This window comes from Tachysurus vachellii, chromosome 2, assembly GCF_030014155.1.
Source record: "Tachysurus vachellii isolate PV-2020 chromosome 2, HZAU_Pvac_v1, whole genome shotgun sequence".
Classification (NCBI taxonomy): domain Eukaryota; kingdom Metazoa; phylum Chordata; class Actinopteri; order Siluriformes; family Bagridae; genus Tachysurus; species Tachysurus vachellii.
Genome location: NC_083461.1, coordinates 24,206,695 through 24,229,978, shown reverse-complemented (window position 1 = coordinate 24,229,978; position 23,284 = coordinate 24,206,695). Strand labels below are relative to the sequence as shown.

General features: G+C 40.6%; 1 protein-coding gene across 5 annotated transcripts in view; it reads right to left on the bottom strand.

The window, feature by feature from the left end:
* The window catches only part of plce1 (phospholipase C, epsilon 1), a 63,659-nt gene extending 40,618 nt beyond the window's left edge, over window positions 1–23,041 (bottom strand). Inside the window, exons 1-2 of one of the 5 annotated variants that reach the window (XM_060863947.1) lie at window positions 22,800–23,041; window positions 18,526–19,812 (exon numbers count right to left, since the gene is read on the bottom strand). In XM_060863947.1, the coding sequence (XP_060719930.1) occupies window positions 18,526–19,608 (1,083 nt within the window). In that variant the 5' untranslated portion in view covers window positions 19,609–19,812; window positions 22,800–23,041. Of the gene's footprint in view, window positions 1–6,323; window positions 6,352–6,422; window positions 6,510–18,525; window positions 19,813–20,530; window positions 20,919–22,799 lie in introns of those variants that run through there. The other 4 variants (XM_060863949.1, XM_060863948.1, XM_060863951.1 and 1 more) reach the window with 4 other exon arrangements.
* Between the last annotated feature and the right edge of the window lie 243 nt (window positions 23,042–23,284).

The following is a 23,284-nucleotide window of genomic DNA, read 5'->3' as shown; positions in this document are numbered from 1 at the left end:
GAAAAAAACAGATCAGCTTCCATCTACCTGAAGACACACACACACACTGTAGAACATGTGTCACAGCCAATGCAACCAAAATAAAAGGACTTTCAGTTTCCTCTACAATAATTCCAAGAAACGATCTTTCAAGTCTAGGTGGACAGTAAGGCAAAAAAAAAAAAAAAAAAGGTTCATTATGAACTACACTTAAAGGTGCTACTGTTCTTTTGAACCAGTATGAAAAACTGAGTTCAATTATGTCTTAAATATTTCAAAAGGAACAAAATGGGGGAAAGAGTCATAATGTGGCTCAGAGTGTGTGTGTGAGTGTGGGAGTGAGAAAGAGTGGGACAGAGTGCTTGAAAGACGTGAGAGAGAGAGAGAGAGAGAGAGAGAAAGAAAATGTGTGTGTGTGTGAGTGAGTGAGTGAGTGAGTGAGTGAGTGAGTGTGAGAGAGAAAATATGAGTGTGTGTGTGTGTGTGTGTGTGTGTGTGTGTGTGTGTGTGTGTGTGTGAGTGTGTGAGAGAGAGAGAGAGAGAGATAAAAAAGACTGTGTTCTTGAAAGACTGTGTGTGTGTGAGAGAGAGATGGACATCGGACAGCTGAGTACAGTACCCATGACAGCGTGTCCCCTGTAGACCCCCCCAACCACACACACACACAGATAAGTAATGTTTGCTCCAATTTACTGAAATTTGCACTTTAATTAAAGCTCCTTCTTCGAGCTCAGACTTCTCAGAAAGGGGAAGCGGGTGTGAAACAGCAGAGCAGCTCGTCAGAATACAGACCCTGGATCGTGTCGCTTGCTTTAATCTCATTTGCTTGTTTACAGTAAAAGGCATCGCTCCTGAGACGTTAATCCAGTGCTAATGGAGTGCAACTGTGTGGATGCTTCTAGCACTCAGGGTCATGTGATACAAACAGCGAGCAGCTGTCAAAAACATGCTTGGCTGAAGAGGCTGGGGATGAAAGCGGAAGTGCCGCCAGCGTGCCTGGGCGTAGAGTTACAGTACGGACAAGACAAACTTGGAGCAGAGTTCATAGACTTACACGAGAGGAAATGATCGTCATTTACTGCATTCGTTACCAAGAACAAACCTTTGATTATACTTTAATAGTATAAAATGAATTCAGATATAATCCAAAGCAAAACAACTAAATCATTACACCAATCTTTCATCAAAGAGTAAAACAATTCTGTGACCTTGACACTGTTTGAATCCTGCTGGTTAAAAATTTTGTTAGAAATTGTTGGTAAGGAGACGTTCGGACAGATTAGTGGAGGGAAAGATGTACCGTCTAGCGGCGGAGGCATAAACATAATGCTATAACGTTACATCGCTGAACTCAGAGAACATCAATAAAAACTGGTATGAAAGCAAGTTAAACCAGGTTACGTGTCAAAGTAGAGAACATGGGGAGTGTTGGTTCAAGCGGTTAAAGATCTGGGTTGTTGATCAGAGGATCAGGGTTCAAGCCCCAGCACTGCCAGTTGGAATGTGTGTAGAAAGCATTTCACTGTGCTGTAATGTAGATGTGCTAAAAAAATAAAGGCTTCTATTATTAATATCTTCATCAAAATGTCTCAATCGGTGTACTTTAACAATGACAACAGCATTTTGGCGCGCCACAAAAGTATTTACCAGCAATCACGATCAATTTGTATCTGAAGTATTTGCCATCAAGTACAATATTCGCTACGTGTTTCGTACAAGCGGCTGAGAAAACAGAAACGTTTAGCATTCCAGCCAATTCCATGACGATCCAGAGCCGCTGGTTGTGAGCTAGACGTCTACCTACACGGCTGTAGCTACGCAGCGAGCGCTCTGCTTAATCCCCAGATTAATGAGCTCGTAGCTAAGGCTGTAGTGTTCAAAGTTCATTCGTTCGTTCGTTCTTCATGTCGTTCATCCCAGGGCTAAAATGTATGAGCTGTTTTAAATGAGCCAGCTGTTTATGAGCACTTAAAGGCAGATTAAATTGATGTATGACTAATACGGATCATTGTGTCATATCTATAAACAGCATAAAGCTGAACGTAAAGAAGGACGACACGGGGTGGGGGTATGCATTTCACCAAGTGCTGAAATGTTATAATATTTGATTCAAGATTTTTTATAAAGTCTTTTTTAAAACCAGAATAAGTTTCCCGGAGACCATCTTAAACGGAGCCTAGCATATAAAAGTGTACTGCTTGTACGTCCAGGATTTCAGAGATTAATGAAATATAACTGAAAAAAAACAGATTATTTTCTCCCATTATAGTAAACGCAATGAAAAAAAAAAACACAAAGACAAACAGCACCAATCTGAGCTGGGGTCATGCAGGATTCGGTGACGCCGTTCACTTCAACGTGTTCAAAGCCTGCGGTTATTTTCAGCCATTATTGCTTGGTCAGTTACTTAGCTTGCATTCATTCTGTGCACATGCATCTTTCAGAAGAAAAACTTAACCCTGGGGAATGTAATCCTCATGTTTCTAACTCAATTTACAGGACAAGCTGCTTTATAGCTTCCTTCGGAGTTCATAAAAGCGAAACGTGTTCGTACAAATACGCCGAATCGGCATCATTTACATATCAAAATCAGTGGAGAAAAAACTAAAACAGACAAAATCATTATTACTATTATTAAAGTTGGGAAACAGATATAAAGGAAATGGTTACAGGTGGAATAGCTTACTTTTATCACCTGTAAATGTAGCCAGGACAAGAGGATAAAGTAAGGCAGCAGTAGCTGGATGTTGGACTTCTGATCGGAAAGTCAGATCTCAGCACAGCCAAAACTGCCCCTGCTTAAGGACAAACCATCATGGAGAGATGACCAGATATTACTCAAAAATGGAACATCCTGAACCATAGCCACGTCCGTGCGGAATCCTGCGTGAATGTCCTGCATTTCCAGCATTTAGCAGACACCCTTATATCCAGAGCAACTTACATTATCTCATTTTTAAAGAAATGAGCAATTGAGGGTTAAGGGCCTTGCTCAGGGGCCCAACAGTGGCAGCTTGGTAGACCTGGGATCGAACTCACAACCTTCTGATTGTTAACCCTACACCTTAACCACTAGGCTACCACATGCCCACGTCAGCCTGCGTTGTCCAACAGTTTCTGCTGCCATGTGTCAGTAACTACAGTAGTGTGAAGTCAAACGGACAGATCTTTAATTTTACATTATTTACCATGCTTAAGCATTTAACAGGTAATCAACAGCCTAGAAGTTATCAACTGTATCAACTGCTCATTTAAATAAATATATAAACATGCTTCCAATCAAGTCAGTGTTTGATAAATCACGAACACTGGGATCAACTTTTGGTCGTCAGGTACAACAGTGATCAGTGATTGGTCTTCAGGTACAACAGTGATCAGTGATACTGTCTGAAATATCAAGGCAAAGATTTCGCTGTGCATTCGTCAGAAAAAATTTTTTTTTTTTTTAAAAATTGTTAAAAATTTAAAAAACATATAAACATTTAAGGTAAGTTTTTCGTTTTTTACGGTTAACCGTATAACCATCCACTAAAATTAGATGGAAGAAATAGATCTCCAAATCACACACCAGGTCTTTCAAAACAGAAACTCGCCTTCAAGTAGGAAACCTTTACATGGTCAGATCCGAATCCTTCACCGGGTTGTTTGGACGTCTGGATTTTTTCAGAACTGACTGAACGCTTTGCGTTTATGCCAGTGCGGCTTCATTTCGTTCTGATCAAAACAGACGCCCGGATTTTTGGTGAACATGTTGGAGGCGGAGCACATGAAAATTTCTTACACTGGAGATCATAAGGAGGAAGAGGAGGAGGAGGAAGAGGAGGGGCGTATTCAGCAGTGTGTCATATTTTGACTGAAAGGATTGTTTTATGGAAAATGAACGCGAGTTATTTAATGATTTTGTAGATGTTTTTAGAATGCAACCACTTTGTAAGCACCACTAAGGCTTCCTGGTCGATTCTGTAACAAAATGCTCTGTGTGAAAGAATAACTGTGTGGTACGATTTTACATGGAACAGATAGTGCTATGTTAAGACAAATAGAAGTGGGCGTATCAGTGACATGACAAAGTTAAGAAGCGTTTATGCAAATATGGAGTGAATCAGTGCAGCACAGGAACGACGGTGATCAGTGATTGGTACAGCACAGTACTACTGACGGGAATGAAGACAATACAGAGAACAAACCTCTCTCAAGAATGGTTCATTTTAGCGGCAAGACAACCGATTTGTTGTCGGACCGAACGCTAAAGGCTGCGCCCACTCAGAATTGTTGTTACTATGGCAACCAGGAGTCGATCGTGTACCGGTGACTTAATAGTACCGTGAATAGGCAGAAGTTAATAATAATAAAAAGAAAATTATTTAAAAAAAAAATTCAAAATGCAGGATAAAAAGAGGACAGAAATACTGAACACCACTAGATTTGGCCTGGAGGTGAGAGAGAAACATTTTAGAAACAATAAAAAATGTGTGAATTATCTCTGAAAATACACACATCCTAAAGAAACCCACACAAAAACACACAGGGCTTTTTTTTTAACTTTAGAAATGTAGATCTCTAAATTTCCTTAAAACAGTCTGGAAGCAAAATTTCTCCAAATTAGTAAAATCTAAATCTCCTGAATGAAGCTTTCTGTCCAACTTTCTTGTCCAGTGCACCTGATTTGAGGAGCCGTGCACCACTGATCACTAACTCCTGCTGGATGAATGTTTGGGACTGGAAAATACTTGACAGCCCAAAACACACTATAAAAGAGACTCGTCACAGCAAGGGCAAGTGCTTCTTAACAATATGGAGTCGCACGACAACTACGGCTGATACGAGCAACAATATGAGGGCTTGTTCCCACAATTCAAGTGAGTCACTGGGGGACTTTAAACTGGTCAGTGAACAGCACATGTAACAATGATTGCAGAGAATGTGGCCCATTTCTTTCTCCATCAAACAAAAAAAAAAACATGATAAAGGCTCCCACTCACTCGCTCAGGTCATAAAACATGCTGTAGAACCGAGAAGGATTTACATTCAGCGAAACTTTTAGAAATATTACTTATAACAACAAAGCTAATTGTTTTCCTGAGGGTCAGTTTTAAATTTAGAAATTTGCAAAGAAAAATGGAGTTAAAATAAAACAAAAAACAAAGCAAGTTTTACTCACGAAACACAACCAGATTTGGTCCTTTGTCGGTAAAATCCGATTCGCAACCTTTTCAGCAAACAGTCACATGTGCGATTAGTCGCTGTGGCAGAGAAAGAAAGGTTTAGAGCGCTGATGCTTAGAGAGAGCTGCAGAGCTGCTTTGGGAAAACGCGCACACACACACACGGGCACAAACAGGTTCCTTATCTCCTGTTGAATTTCACACGGGGACGTCTCTCTAGAGCATACAAAGTAAAACTAAAGGAAGACCCTGTGAGCACGAACATCGTGTTTGTGATGCTCGTGCTTGGAAAAGTCAAGAAGGCCATGGGAAAACAAAAACACACACAGTGCGCTTCGTTCAGAAGAGCCAGAGGGTGGAACGTGGAGCCGAGAGTGACGAAGCAAACCTGGAACCCATTAGAGGCGAAAGTGTGAGGGCAAGCACAGGAACCCGAGAGGGAGATAACTGCTTTCTCATGATGTCACGCTGTACTCGTCGCTCATCACAACGCAAAACATCCGAGAGATTCTATTCATTATAAGAATAATAATAATAATAATAATAATAATAATAATATTTACGCTGATTTTCATGAAGATCCTGGTTACACAACCTCACCTGACTACATACAGCTGAAGAAAGGAGATTATTTATAATCCCACTCTTTGGTGTCATTCAGATGAGCATGAGGTTCCTCTCAAGGTTTCTTCATCATATCCTATGAGGGATTCGTTTTGATTCTAAAACCTTTAGATTTCACTAAATCTGCTTCGAGACAATGTCCAGTGTTAAACAGCCGTCCGAATCAGATCGATGCGAACCGAATAAAGTTGGGAAACGCTTCCGTAAAAGAATAAGTTCTGCACCAGATGCAAGGAGGCACATTTAATACAAGACGTACAGAATTTTAAAAAGGCAACCCAAGAACATTCTGTCCAAGTATAATCCAAGATACAGAGACACCTAAGCTTGACCTTTGACCTATAAGCATTATGACATTTAACTGACCCCGATGTCACAGGTCAGGGTCCTGTCAACTACAGAAAACCGCCTGACGTTCTGAATCGGATGGACGACGCTCACGGAGAACCAGCTAAAAAGACAGATTAGAGGATTCAGTAAAGAATGCTGGAATGTTTTTAAACCAGTAACGTTGACTGCATACAAAGTGTAGAAGATAATATGAGACACTTCCTACCTTTTGTTTCATTCATCATCAATGACCAGAGGACGTGAACACCTCAAATCTTTGGGAAGAGCAAAGCAGTTGTTGAAATTGTGTTATTTCAGTACTTACTATGTTCAGCCATCGGATATTCAGGAAACAAACACACCAGCAGAAATCACACCACTGAGCTCAGTAGGGTCTTGTAGTGTTTGTCCTCTAAGAAGGAGAATATGTCAATTGCAGAAACCGGGGGAGTGAAGGGACACGGGGGAGAGGAGGGACTTGGGGGAGCTCGGAGTCTAGCTTTTGGGCGGGCTCCCCTTATTTGGCTATGAGGCAATCATACAAGAGAGATACAATCTTGCTCAGGAGCAATCTCTAGACAGTCTCAGTTTCAACCCTGGCCTCGCTATGGCCTTTTTGCGTTCATGTTATCGGCGACTAAACCAACTCGTAACACCAAAACAAACGGAGAACTTTCTATAAACACAGAGAAAAAGAAGCGTCCGAGCGTGAGGTTTCAGAAGACGGAGCACTGCTCATGACTGTATTTAAGTAAACCCTTCTTCCTATGTGTACGAATTGCTTGGACTTGCGAGTCACTGTATGTTGTATGCTTTATTACGGCTTAATTAAGGGATTAGACACATTGTTAGATCCTCGCCATTAGCCAGGTCGAGCCTTGCCGTTGTCATGACAGCGGTAAGTAAAGCAAAACCTCACTAATACTCCTAGTGTTATAAGATGTCTGTGCTTGCTGTTGTCATTTTGTGCATTTGTTTGTCTAATAAGACAACGATATGAGATTTTCCCCCCATAGTATAACTGTGAAATCACATGATGCTGTTACAAAGAAAAAGAATGTGCAAGTCATTCTCGCCTTCTCTACTTCAGGAAGGAAGCTATTGAAGAAAAACTATTTCAGACATCTGACCTCAAAGTGACCTTGACCCCCTCTTGGATTGACTCCAAAATCTAATGCTGGTTTCAATCCTTTAGAAAGCTCTTGAGAAATCCTACAAACATTAAAACCTGTCATACTCGAGATAGCCAGCTAACTAAAATCTCTCAGACAACATAAAAACAATACCTCCACCACCTAGCGGACAAAAAAAAATCATCTGGATTTACTATTAATGAAGTGCTAGATCTTTACATCTATCTATAAAGATGTTTAATACGATCAGTCTTGCTCAGTGCTCAATGATGATTGTCCTAGGTTCTCTGGTTTCCTCCCACTTCCCAATAACATGCCAGAAAGTGGCATAGCTAAGCTAAATTTACTCCAAGTATGAAGGTGTGTGTAAATTTTATCCAGTATTCCAAGGAAAGGAATTGGATCCACTGTCCACCTGATAGGTAGAAATACATAAGGTGACTGAATATTAATCAACATTATCCTGTTATTCTTCTGAATAGCACCAACATATCAACATTTTAAAAGATTCCTGTGTTCTTTAAATCGTTAAATAAAAGAGAATTGTCGGAGAAGAACAATAGCAAAAAGGTCCTGAAGAGGTCACAAAGACGCTCTCAATCTAATTCAGTTTGGAACCTGCAAACTTTCATCCTCCATCATCTCAGCAAATATTAAATGAGTGTAGAAAGAACAAGACTCTAGAGAATCTACACCAATCAACCATAAAAGTAAAACCACTGACAGGTGAATCTATAACGTAATCGTTGATCTCATTATGTTGGCACCTGATAAGGGGTAAGATTATATTAGACAGTACATGAACAGTCAGTTCTTGAAGTGTTGGGAGCAGGAAAAATGAGCAAGCGTAAGGATCTGAGTGACTTGCGATGGCTAGACGTCTGGGTCGGAGCATCTCCAAAAGTCCTGCTGTTTTGGTGGTGGACAGCTGACTCCTGTCCACCACCAACCTGTGGGACGTGCTCTGGGACCCAAAGGTTCTGCTGCTAATGTCTTGGTTCCAGATACCACAGCATACCATCAGAGGTCTTATGGTGAGTCCTTGCCTTGGCGAGTCAGAGCAGTTTTGGTGGCACATGGGGAAACTACACAATATTAAGATATTAAGAAGGTGCTTTTAACGTTATGGCCCAAAGTGCACATTATTTCCTTGTTTTGTAATGGTGCTCAGAAGCATGGTGATATTGTATAACACTGCCTCCTAGTGGCACAATAAAGAACTGTAGTCTAAAAGGTACCAGAGTGTCATGTTCTTAAAAAAAAAAAAGGTATGCTGCTAGAAAGCAGATATTATCAGTAGGATCAGACACATACTGGGCTGAGTATTACACCATGAACAGGAAAACTTCAATTTCATCTAAATCTAGAAATTAGAACCTTGTCCTCTGATCTGTATAAACTGAGTCTTTCCTCAACGTCTGATCATTTCAACTCTAAGCACTTAGAGAGCATTAAGGTCAAGATATGAGAACGTTGACAACATGGTGAATCAGACCCTCCATCCTTTCACTGTGGTGGATTATATAGGGTTTGACTCACTGTAACATTTATCTTTCGGTGCTGATTTGTACCAAATCAGGTCTTAGGAGCAGCTCGGTATAGAGTTTATCATCAGGTGAGGTATCGAGGAGGAGGAGGAGTTAGACGAAGAAGAGAAGAAAGAGAAGTATGAGAAGAATAAAGTGAACGAGGAGAAGAAGAAGAAGAAGGTAGAACAAGCAGGAGAAAGAGGAGGAGGCAGAGAAGAAGAGGAGAAGAAGAAGGAGGAAGAAAAGAAGAAGAAAAAAGAAGATGAAGAAGAAATATGAAGAGGTGGAGAAGGAGGAGGAGGAGAACAAGAAGAACCAAAAGAAGAAGCTTTTTTGTTCTGGCCACACATTCTTGTTCTTCATATATCAGAGCTTTGGATAAGAGTAACAATGGTAGCTTAGAAGTGCTGGAGCTTTTCCATCTACAGGAAAGCATCAGGTAAAAACACAACTGTACAAACACACACAAAGCAAATCTTTTTCTGAGATCTAACTGGAAATCCAGATATGAAGATCATGAATCTAGTAGGAGATTTAAACATGGTTAAACAACACACACACCCCCTTGATATTTAGATCATCATGCACCATATTTTGGGTGCCAAAAGTGTTTTGATACACTAGACATGATACCAGATATACCCGACATCCTTCCAAGCAAAAAAAGGAATCTGGAAAAGGTCCAACAGTGTAGACAGAGGAAACATTTGGAATACCAAACATTCCTGAGAAGCTTTGTAGAATGGGAGAGACGAGCGTGTGTGTAAGGTGTGATCACAAGGGGGCAGAACTGAGCAGTGTTTACAAAGTGATTCAGTTATTTACTAAGCATATTAGTCCGCTTCATAATATTAATGTCGATTATATCAGTTATTTCAAAATTACTGAAGAACAACATCTCACTCGGTTACTGATGTTAATCAAAGACAAACACAAATATCGTTGTAAGCTGGTCTGTGTGATTAAATCCGACATCATATTATTTAACTGCCTGAGCAAGTGACTGGTTAATCAGATTACGTTTATTTATCTTCCTCCTACATCGAGGACACGGAGCAGTAACAAGTAGATGTAGAACGACAGCTGATCCCATTTATAATCCACAGCAACAAGCGGATAATTACATTAGAACAATAAAGAAATCTGTATCTGGGTCTACTTTCTGTCTTATGGTCCTCGTTATTATACATCATGCCATAACACACATCTCATAAACAGATAACATAACTTAGAACATTAAACAGGATAAGGATGGATAGATAGACAGACAGACAAACAAAAAACAAACAGGCAGACAGACAAACAGACAGACAGAAAAACAAAAATGAACAGGCAGGCAGACAGACAAACAAAAACAAACAGGCAGGCAGATGGACAAGCACACAGACAGACAGACAGACAGACAGACAGACAGAAAAAACAAAAACAATCAGGCAGGCAGACGGAGAAGCACACAGACAGACAGACAAAAACAAACAGGCAGGCAGGCAGACAGAAAAACCAAAACGAACAGGCAGGCAGACAGATAGACAGACAGACAAACAAAAACAAATAGGAAGACAAACAAAATCAAATAGGCAGACAGACATTTTAGATAGACAGACAGAAACAAACAAACAAACAGGCAGACAGAGAGACAAGCGGACAGACAGAAAAACAAAAACAAACGGTCAGGCAGACAGACATATAGATAGACAGACAGACAAACAAACAAACAGGCAGACAGAGAGACAGACAGGCAGGCAGACAAATAGACAGACAGTCAGAACGACCAAAACAAACAGGCAGGCAGACAAACAGACATTTAGATAGACAATCAGACAAACAAACAAAAACATATAGGCAGGCTGACAGATGTATAGCTAAACAGACAAACAAACAAACAGGCAGACAGACAGAGGCAGACAGGCAGATATACAGGTTTGTTGGGTGCCACTTTGCTCTTATAAGAAGCTCGATTCTCATGGTAAGGCTTTCTGCTAGATATTAGAGCATAACTGTGGGGATTTGTGTTCATTCAGCCATAAGAGCATTAGTTAGGTCAGGCACTGATGTCAAGCGAGAAAGCCTGCTGCACAGTCAGCACTCCAACTCATCCCAGTGGGGTTGAGGTTGAGATCAAGTTCCTCCACATCAACCTCGACAAACCCTGTTATCACAGTGCACAGAGACATAGTCATGCTGGAGGAGCTTTAGGTTCAGTGAAGGGAATTTGCCATGCTGCAAAATTTGGGGAAGAACCACATAAGGGTGCATTGCTCAGACGTCCATATACATTTGGTCATCTAGAGCAGTGATATGGAGCTATAAATATCACACTATTCAGAATGCACCATGTATAATGTATGATGGCATACCTTTAACGTGAGCAGTACACGAGCAGAACAAAGCGGCAGTACCTTAAGACGTTATATTTATTACGGTATGTCATGTGAATTATATTTTTATTCGACAGGAAAATAATGGTAATGAAAACTCTCTTTCTGGACCTTGCTTATGACGGAACTCTACTGACCCCTAATGACTAACCACTTTACCTACATCAAGCAGCAATGCTCTATTAAATATTCCAAAAACCTTTTTTTATTTGATAAAAATGCCTTGATCGATCACTAAAAGTAATAGTTATATAACTGTGTAGATAGCTAAAAATCTTAAGTTAACCCGGTTGATGTTCTCTTCGTCACTGGCTTAATGGAACTGTATGGCGTGACCCGCTGCAACCTCAAAACTGTTTGCTTTCCCTGACACATGAACACACATCCCAGACAGATGACTTCTGGGAATGCTCCATCCCTCAGGGAAGATCAGCAGGGATGTTGACCTGAACCCTTTTCCACTTTCCCATGATCCAAGACATAATGACACATACTCACACGCCACGGTTAAGACGTGTAAATATCAAAGCCCGAAAAACATAGTTTCCTTCACTGCGATGCATTTTTACCTTATTCTATTAGTCGTCTGTGGCCAGGAGCTATTAAAGAGGTTCTGAAGCACGTTTGGCTGACTATAAGGACAAATTAGGACGTTCATTAGACCAACATGTTTATGCAAATGGCTCTGTAGCATTTGAAAGACTCCCTGCTTTTGATTTGGCTGTTTAGGAGGTTATTGTCTTTCCAGAAGGTTTTGTGAAAAGCAGCCGGCTAGGCACATTCCTCCACTTTCACCGCCCTGCACAACAATGCTCATTAGACAACACTGTGTCTGAGGAGCTGTTCATTTTAACCAGCTATTCCCATGAGCCCACGCTTGGCATATTTCCCTACCCCTGAACCAACAAACTTGATTTGCTTCATCAGCTAAACGTTAAGCCGATCTCTGAGGGCTTCAGAAAGCAAGGAGAACTAAGATAAATGCCATTTCAATACGCTTTAGGCTACAGAAAAGAAGCTTCAGCGAGGTCAGAATGTTTTGAACATGTCACCAGAGGAGAATTTTAAGCCTGTTCCTGATGGTAATAAAATAGAAAACAGATTTCAACATACCTGATCGAGCCAATCACCATCTGGAGGAGTGTCGGAATATCAAATCCAGGTGTGTTCCAGACTAGGTTTGAAACCACAAACCTGCTGGATGGTACACGCCCATGAACGGGGCTGGATGAACCTCAGCAATCCTGTTTTTGATTTGAACCCTAAATGCTCTCCTTTCATTATAAAATCGTGTTATTCCAGTCTTCTTGTCATTTCATTTTAATCTCATTAAGTGATTATTTAACAAGAAGGTTCTCACATGTGCATCGTTATATTGCTCATTCATTTTTATACTCTGATTTTCTTGCTTGGGGTCGAGTCCACACCGTGACCGTTTCCTCCTGAAAAATCTCCAGACATTCACAAGCCAACGGTGAGATATAATCTCTGAAGCAGATCTTTTTTAGTCTGCCCTGGGTTCTCCATCCAGCTGGCATTCATATAAGGTACCTGGACCAACTCGAACGGAGCAATGATTCTACTCTGAGGCTCTCCCAGATTGCAGACATTCTCACCGTATACACCTCAGATTTACAGGTTAAACTGGCTTGTTTTTATTAGTTCATTATCCTCATATAGACAAAGCATGCCCTCAGATCACGAGGCATCTGAAAGTCCATATAAACGACGCCTTCCCTACTTACAGAGGATTGAAAGCAGCTTTCTGAGGAGACATCAGAGTCCACTTTTCATCAGTGTTCTAAAAAACAAACAAATCAATCATTGCTCATGCCAGAAAGAAAAACCTGAAGAATATCTTCTATGAGCACTGGGAAGCACCTGCTAGCGGTGACTCCTTTGTGAAGGAATCAGTGGTACCGAGTGAATCTTTGAAGTAAATGAGTCATACTAGTTCGGAGTCATATTTTACGTTCATCTGTGAAAACACGTCTCTCAAGACTGAACTAAATGAACAAACTGGGTGAACGATCGAGGATACCACTGATGTCGCATTGTGTAGCATTAAGAAAATACTAATGTGAGCATTGAAAACTAATGAAACACGTTAATTCAAAAACTTTAATTCTCATGAAATTACATACGAATCCTCATTTGTGAACACTTTCTCAAAACGAACCTGCATGGACTCAAAAGGCTTTCCTGAAAATAAATTCACCAGACCTCTTCTCTTTGTCAAATATTGAGAAAATTAGGCAATAACTTACTCATAATCTTTAAAAAAACACACTTCCTGGCACCAACCACCGGTGTAATGATGTAACTTAGGAAACGGTTCACTGAACGAATCTGTAAACAAATCTGAACGAATCTTTTTTGAAAGATTTGAATCACTAACCGCTAGCACCTGCTTTTTTTTAAGGATCCATTTTCTACCCTTCTCCATCTGGAGGTGTATATAGTCAGTCGTCCATCATCCTGCCACGTTCACGTCTCTCACATGACTTTTGATAGCATTTTACGCTGTTTACTAGAAATGAGTCACGGTCTTTCAAGGAAAGCAAAGTTGTGCTGTATGTTCACATTTGTCAAAGAGAGATTGGCCTCGTTGCACGGTTTCACTACTACACAAAGCATGCAATGTTTTCAGGTGAGTCACATGTGACAGGAAAACTTATATACACCAATATAATATTCTATACAATTGAAATAAAACATACTTTAGCGTATGTGGCTAATGTTAGATGCTCAAGAGGTTTAAAATGACAATTAACCAACACAACCTTAACCATCACTGACAAAACATCACGACAAAGGAAAACTCCTAAGGATGGAAGCAAGGAGAAAAAATCTTTAGTACATGACAAATTTTCAAAACAGGTTCGTGCTCGCAACACCGCTGATTCGAGTCAACAGCTAAATAATACCCTTCAGGTGGGTGTGTCAAAAGACATGCAGCCAGAACTCTAGTAACGTGGCAGTGACATTGGCTCGTATACGTCAGTTTGAGATTGAGTTTAGGAGTAGGATCTGCTTGTAAGCACGAGCATATAGAGTTGAGAAGATCATAAGAGACAAAGCATACTCTGTTGCCGACATCGGGGTTCCCATGATGCCCCCTGTCCTGTCCGTTATTATGTTTGGCACGGAGGTCACAACGATAGTCGTGTGCGCTAGTGAGAGTTAGAGCAGTCTTATCAGAATGCGTCACATCCTGCGGTTCGGTACAAGGAGCAACACAGGATGTGCTGTGACTCAAACTGGCAGGTCTGTGGATTTCAAACTGGTGTATGAAATGTCCTGGTATATTACATGAGCAAATTATGAACATTTTTCAATTAACTTTTTAAATTTTACATATATATGATAGCAATTTTTTTTAGTCTTTTGAGTCCAACACATTAACATATATTTGCACTATACATGCACTAATTTTTGTAATATTTGGTATAATAAACCTCATTTATAAAATAATACCTCATTTTTTAGTTAAAAAAAAAAAAGCAGAAATTCTGAATTATTTTCACTATAGTTATGATCAGAGGCACAAAAGTTGATGAAATATCACAGACTTGTATATTTCAAAGCCAGGATATTGTTTTGAAACCATTTAAATTTTTTAATGCCAGAAAATAATACCACCTGTTGTTCTCCAAGGACAAATTGACTTGAATGCTTATAAATCATAAACTCTACAATGTTCACCATTCTGTTTTACACTTGTAATATCTCTTTTGCCCAGCAGAAGTCATCTACACACACACAGACAGACACACACACCCCCCACTCAAAAATATGGCATAATTTCATGTGAATAAAACTTCTTTTACAAACTCTTATGCTTTTTATTATACTTAATTTATGAACAATAAACCTTATGAACTTAAGAAATGTTTTGGGGTAAAATAAACAGAAATTATTAAATATTATTTTGGACAACCACTGGTTGGTGTATGTCAAACATTAGTCAGCATATCCTCAGGTCATTCATAAATAAGAGAGAGCAAACAAATATGACTTGAATATGAAAACACAAGCAAATATTATAGCATTGTAACATACCTATTATGCAACTGAAGACAACCACACACACACACACACACACACACACACACACACACACACGTGTATTTTCATATTCAAATCAGATGTTATATTTATGCCTAATGAATAAGACATAGGTGCGGATGGCAAGGAAAAACTCCCCGAGACTCCATAAGGACAAATCCTTGAGAAGAAACAGATTCAAAAGGGAACCAATTCATAAGTTTCTGTTGTTTCGATTACAGAACTACACACAGGCTGATGGAAACCCCATTAGTAAGAAGCCAGGGACTGTAGAATAGTTTCAGGTAGCTGTGCTGCTGTTAAACATTGTTCATCGCTGCCCTGAGAACAAGCCTATTGTTGAATCCTTTCACTAACATCACCATCGTCGGTGACTTAAACCCGTATCACGCCAATCATTAGTCATTACCTGTTTGGAGAACTGTGTCAACGCTGCCAATGTATAACAGTCACTAATCGAGGAATCACATACCACTGCTGCACCAGGCTGTATTTATCTTCCTGTACTGTTCTGCACTCATTTCCTCTGATGACAGGGAAAATTACAGTGCTCTCCATTCAGTAGTTTTTCAGTTCGCTTTCACACTCTTACTTACACTGAAGCAAACCCCTAGCTACAATCCATTTAATTAATATCAGAATTGTTTTCACTGACTGCCAATGTGCTGCCTTGACTTGTTCCTGTCCTGGTCATCCCATAAGCCCTGCTGAGATGACAAAAAGATGAAAGAACAAAAAATCCCCCAGCTTCTTGCTCCGTGCATCACTGGGAATGTAGGACGAAGAGCCAAGGGCAGGAGAGGTCCAGGATTGAACTTCCTCTCCCTCTTTTATGAGATAAACAATTAGCAGACGCTTTGCAGTTGGGTTGTCAAAGGGACTTCCCGTTACTGCAGAGGAGGGAGGTTTGGGGTTGGCAAACATCTGCTGACAGCCAAGTCAATTACTGAGAGCAAACCATGGAGTGGACTTGGCAAACAGCTCATGGTCAAATGAAAGGAAGGTTCTCAGCCTAATTGGAATGAGAACTGTGGGGTTTTATTAAAAAGGCCAGGTGTGTGCTAGCTGAAAAGGTGAGCTGAGAGAGGGACAGAGAGCGAGAGAGAGAGACAGTGTGTGTGAGAGAGAGACAGTGAGGAGACAGTGTGACAGAGAGAGAGAGAGAGACAGTGAGAGAGAGAGAGAGAGACAGAGAGACAGAGAGAGAGAGAGAGAGAGAGAGAGAGAGAGTGAGGAGACAGTGAGAGAGAGAGAGAGAGAGAGAGAGAGAGAGAGAGAGAGCGACAGTGAGTGAGAGAGAGCGACAGTGAGTGAGAGAGAGCGAGAGAGACAGTGAGTGAGAGTGAGAGAGAGCGAGAGACTGACAGCCCGTATCCTCGCTAATTAAATCACCTAATAAAAGGTAAGATAAGGCCACAACCCAAGTAGCTGTAGAAACCATATTTATCCTTCTACCAGGCAGGAACAGCAAACAAACCCATAATTAAATAACACATAAAATAATGCAGCATAAAGAACTCTGTGGTTTAGATTTATTCCCCAGTTAAAGTTGACCTGCAAGAACCAAGAGGCCAAATTGTGTCAACAAGAACACACAAAGAACCGCATTATGGAAAAGGCGACCAGCGTAATTCAGGAGCCCATTAAATTATGTGAATTATTCTGGCATGAAAACAGCAAGGCTTAAGCTCAGTACAACAACCCTAAGCTCAAATGGAAAGAATGCTGGCTTGTGTGCACCTTCACTATTGAACCTCAAAGTCTCTGGAGGCTTCAGATTGGCCTGGTGGAACAGAGCAGCTCTTTTTCCCCCTCTGCCTTTGCTGCTCCCCCTTTCCATCTCTCCCCGTGTTGAGTGTTATACACAGTTACCACCACTTATTGCACCACCACAACAACTTGATTGAATCTGCAAAACTATCACCAGATCAGATCAGATTTAAAGCGGAACCTCATCAGTTCACTGAAAGAGTAACGTCTTTGGAGTGAGTAAAATACATCAAGCCGTGTTTTTGATTTGAACCGATTTCACTTTTACATATGGAAACAATCATGCAATTTTATAATAAAATTTAGATAACCTATCCATTGTTCTTGTTACAAGTAAAAAAAAAAAAAAAAGAAAAGTGCTTAGTGGTAAAGCATGCTACAGTCTGGTGCCACAGAGGAGCAATAAAAAAGCTAATGTGTTTAACTAGTGCAGTGCCACAGCAGGATCTTAAACAAGAGCCTCCACTGTCCTAACCAGCAAGAACAGACTTTAACGATCCTAAGCACAACAAGCAGCAGATTTTTTTACAAGGCCTTCGGTCAAAGATCTGCTCCTGCTTATGACTCTGACTTACTACTAAATCATAATCTGGTATTGCTGCATCAACTTCTGGGCACCTTAATAAATGAAGTCATGCATCGTCTGTTCTCCATGGGCTTGGAACTTTTTTTTTTAAAGGATTCCATGATTTGTCATATTAAAGAGAGCTGAAGTTGCTGTTTTCCCATTGGACGTCGGATCCACAGAATCGCCGCCTGTTCCTCATATTAGTGAGATTCAGATGGTTCTGCCAACCTTGGAGACAGTATGTTGGAAAAAACCCATCAATGCTTTAAAACACTTCATAATGTAGTTATTGAGGGAATAACATCAAGTGAACACAGGCATCCAGGATGCAACAAAAGCCTTGACATATATCATGGGTACGAATGTTCTCAGTGTTGAGTAGACTTTGTTCCATTGCAAATTATACATTAAATGACTCAAACTAAAACTGATGAATCAGCCAAGTTAATAGACCTTGTATTGCAATTGTACAGACCAAAGCCTCAAAAAAAATTTGATTTTTGAGACCACAGCATCTGAAACCTTGTAAATGAAGATAGCTCCGCCCACGGCTGTAAAACGTCATGTCAGATATCCCAAAATGGCTTGTTTACTGATTTTCATATCATTATAATATACAAGGGCAAGTTCATTCATAGTAGAAACACAAAACACCACATTATCTTTTCAAAACCCAATTCCACATAAATCAGTTTATTCTCTGTTCAGACCCTTAAAAAAAAGTCCGGTTTCTAGATGAAAGACCTGCAAGTACGTTCAACTTCATACTAGTTTGAAACCTAGTTTGTAACTTTTCACTTAGTGTAGAGTATCTTTCCCACACATCTTGATTATTACATGTGTATTTGCCCCAAAATCGCTTTTTCTGAATTGTACCATGGAATCTATAATAGAGTTCTATTCATTATACTCATAACACCCAGAGCACAAAGGAACCATTCATCCTACATGAAGCTAGAGTATGCAGAGTAAACAATCATACCTGCTCCAGTCTGACCCCTGCACAGGAGAGAAGAGCCCTGGAGACCTGTAGCTGGATGGCCTGGAGCACTCTGCTGTATTCTGTCTCTATAACGTTACAGCCCTTGCTGAGACGACATCTTCTTCCATAAGCAGCCCGCAATGCGCTATCTGATATGTGCCCGGTCCTCATAATCGCTCTGGTGCCAGTGCAGACCTTCTTCGAAACCTTCTGGTTGTTCTTCAGGTATCTCCGGACCAGGGCAGTGGAGCGCTCCTTCTTGTGAGCAAACTCGCTATCGGAAACTGCGGCCTCGCCATCGCTGTGTTGGTGAGCCACAGTAGTCTTTGAGATTGTGGAAGCCTGGCAGGGCATCCTCGAGCACCTGATTTTGGATCTCTTGTTGAGCTTCTTCAGGCTTGAGAAGATACTGTTGGCAGAATTTAAATTCACCCGATCCTGCGTTACTGTTTCCAGCCTTGCGGCATAGGCACACATGCAGTGGAAGCTCGACACGAACGGCGTCGGAAAGCTGATTCTCCTGGTGCTGAGCCTCTCCTCATCCAGGCTTGGCGGCTCTCCAGCGAGCCGCGTCGCGGCAGAAGAAAACCCCTCTGTTTTCCTCGGAAACCCTGTTTCCCAGCCTCTACTTTGAAAGGAGGCCTCTTGGCAGAACCCGTCTGTTTCCACTGGCCCACATGTGCTGCACTGCTGGCTGCAACACAATCCCTCTACACGGCGGCACAAAACTGTGCTGCAACAGCAGTCTTTGTGTACATAGTCCAGGCTGTCCAGGCTCTTGGATCTGCTGTCCAAAGGGCTTCTTGCACCATAGTCCATAAGTATCTGTTCAGATAATCTAGAGTCACAACAATCTTCTGTTGGATGTAGACGTTGTGAACATGAACATGTGATCAGTGGCTCAGAGTTTCTTCTCTCGTGTGACTCAGAACCAAATGATACCTTCGGATTTCTGTATCGCGTCAATGAGGCTGAAACCTCTCTTGCCTCCATTCTGACTCCCAGAATCACAGCAGCTTTCTCCAAAGATAAAGAGATGCTAGGTAGTCCAATTCCCACCTGTTCCTCCACACAAACCCTCATATCACAAAGCACTCGATCACAGATCTTTGGCTGTCAAAGCTGAATAGTGGGATTCAAAACTCTGCTTCAGATACCAAAAAAAAAAATTGCCTTGAAGCAAAAGGAAAAATTTGTTTCAAAATAATGAGCGGCACTCCTAGGTTGCGTAATGCTCAGCTCTGTCTTCTCCAAACTCTTCTCTAGAGACCTGATGGCCCACAAATGCTAGGAGGGAGAGAGAGAGACAAAGAAACAGAAACATTAAGAAACATGTATGCTGTTAAAATATAAACATTAATGTAAATTTTACTTGACTGCTAAGAAAGGCCTCCAAAAGCCACCAAAAATGCAAACAGAGCAGGAATCTCACAGACGTTCAGGAACATTCTGCCAGTTATTTTATATTGGGTGAGATTCTCATGTGTATTTGAGAAATAGTTTTCTCTGAGGAAATCACAGATGACCATTAAAAAAAACCTTAGAGCTTAGCATCAGGAAAAAATAAAATCAGACTTTAAAATGTGTGGGCCTCTGGAATGTGGGGCCTTGCTGGGGGCAGCCCGAACTAACTAGAAAAGTGGGGGATTAGTTCTATTGATTTTGGGCCTGCTCAGCCAGACAAGGTTCATCATTACAGCTCCCACGCCCACACCCACATGGCTATAAATCTCTGAGCTAACACAGCACGTAGCCTTCTTTCAGGGTTCGGTGTACGAGTCATCTGATTGAGATTGTAAAGAAAAGACAAGTAAACCAAAGGGGTCCAGAAAAAGACTCCAAGATGGAAAATACCACAATTACCATCCAGCTAATCCACACAGATTAAACTCTGTCTATCTAAATCTTCTCAATGTTTACAAGCTTCTGTACTGCAATCTCCAAAGCCAAAAACACACTTCATTCTAACTTCAGGAGCTACATCTTCCATTCAATTCATCCTTACCTTTCGCTAAGCACCTCAAAAGCTGTGTGAACGAGATGAGTGTGGGAAATAAACAAGAACACGCCCTAGGGATTTTCAGTAAACGCTCACAGGTAACAGACTTTCACATGACACACTCGCTAAATCTGGCACAGAGTCAAAACTGAGAAGGAGAATAAATAAACACTGGAACAAACCAAAGAAATCCAGTATGAACAAAGACTTGGGGCCAATGTCTATAATGAATGTGAAGTTAATCCTGAATTCTTCTTCCAAATGCCTATTTTCATCATCAGCAACCTGTTTCAACTGTTTCCAGACTGGCAGTGAGGGAGGGTGCGAAGCTGCGTGATCAGGCATGGAAGTTTGGGGAATTACGGGAATTTCCCCCCTCCTTCCAATCCCCCTCAATCACGCACACCCACTAGCTCACACAACCACAAAACACACACAACTGAACTCAGGCAAGGAGTCTAGAGGCCACACAGGCTGAAGAAGTAGAGCAGAGATACAGTACATCCATGAATTAATGAGATTAGCTCAAAAGCAAGCATGCTGTAGCAAGACAAAACTCAAGACAAGATAAAACAACAATAAGAACTGGGAATATACCTATATGGTTAAAGCACAAGTTGAAGCAGGCTAGCATGATTTGAAGAAATGAAAGAATTTCATATTTTTGTACATATGTATTGCATATTTTATTGCAAATGTTCCTTATTCGTAATCTACTTTCAATCTTCAACTTGATTTTACGACTGTGGGTGTGTCAGGTCACGTGTTGGCCTGATAACACAGAGCTACCAGTTTTACCATGTAAACCTAGGTGTGTTCACACAGGTTTAACACATACAAGCACAAATTCAAATAAGGTAATAGGAACAACAAATTCCGCTTAGCACAAATAACACATTGGTTTCAACTGAACACCACTTGGCACATCAACAGGCGGGTTTTGGGATTTAACCTCTTTTAAGTGGCTGAACTTCATACTGTCAGTGTAACAAGGACAAAATATTTTGCAGCATTTCTGCATCGGTGTGATTTGAGGAAATCGACTCGACTGAGTTTCGGGTTTAATTTCCTAAGGACTTGATACCTGAATTTAAAACCTTTTCACTGCCTAGCAGCAACATTCTTGATCGTATATCCAAAAATATTCTTGAAGAAAAAAAACTAGCAGCAACAGCTTGATCGTACATCCAAAAAGTTCATTAAAGGCCTCATAAACAATAGGGCCTGTAAAACAAGCCAGTCCATTTCCATTTGTTCAAATTTTCCATGATGCCACAAAAACCAATAATGGAGATCAGCAGCCCAAACTCAAAGCACCAGTGAAACAAAACCTCAGTGTTATTACGTTACACGGTCAAATGTGGGGAATCCATAACTTTATACACCGATTTCACTGACTTTAAAATAGGAAAAACTGCTTCAAATGAATTCCAAAAAGTCTTCATGCTACAGATTTGCTTCACATGTTCAATCTACTGTCCAGTCATCTATAATAGAAAAATAAGAAGACTTAAGATTTGACAGCAGAACGAAAACATGAGAGCAGTTATCACTGTCTGGAAATGTAATAAACTGAGCCAGGGTTCAATAAACCTATGGTTCATGAACCCTGAGGGATTCGTTGGTGATGGCAGATAGACAACGTCAATGCCACAATGTCAGTATCTGATTTATAGTATCATTATCCTTACAGTATTTATCCAGTATCCTTATAATTATTTATACATACATTTTATATTTATATATATATATATATATATATATATATATATATATATATATATATATATATATATATATATATATATATCCAAATTGAAAAGAGACATGTTTTGGCATTTATTAGTTAATTTTCACTTAGTCAAATGTAAATAAGGGGTTTGGAAATCCCTGAGCATTAAACCTACAGTCTGGAGCAAAACCTCTGCACATATTTTTTTTGTGTTATCTAATTGAACTGAATACTCGAGACCCACAAAACATGACACACAAACTGAACAGAAGTTTCAATCACTTCTAAGTCTCATTTCTGGGAAGCGTAAAGAAGCGCGTGCAAACAAACGCAAAGCCAAAGTGTGTTTCTAGAAAGTGATTCACAAACACTATAAACATGCATTATAACACAGCCCGGTGTTCAGCACGTGCAGATCGGCTCCTTTTATTTGCAGCAGCTTTACACTCATACTCACACACACACACACACACACACACACACACACACACACACACACACACACATATATATATACATATATATCTATATAAAAACACTCACCTTAAAAGCGCAGACATCTTAAAGCGCGTCATTGGCGTTAACGCGATGGACAGTGCGCGAGACTGAACAGAAAAGTTGTTATGAATGTGTGCAAAGGGATGCAATGACACCAAAGCAGGGTTTGGAGCGCACACAGTCTGCTCTGTGAACAGAAAGTGTGCAGACTGAAAGCCTTTGAGGTGTCACATCATAGGAATGTAGGGAAACAGGCGCACAGCTCTGCGTTCACCAGCGCGCGCGTAACGCCAAACCCACCTTCTGCTTATCTGCGCCATTTTTATTGCTATTTCTTTCCCATAAAATCCTGCTAAACCCCTTAGAAACATCTTATAGCGTTTTTTCCTTAACGCCTCTATTAACCCAATTAACCTCGTGCAGATATTTAAAAGCACTTCTGACGTCACCACTTCGTTTCCTGCGTTCACACATGCAGTGATTCGGTTGCTCTACTATGAGGGGGCGTGTCCTACTACTGGTTGCCATGG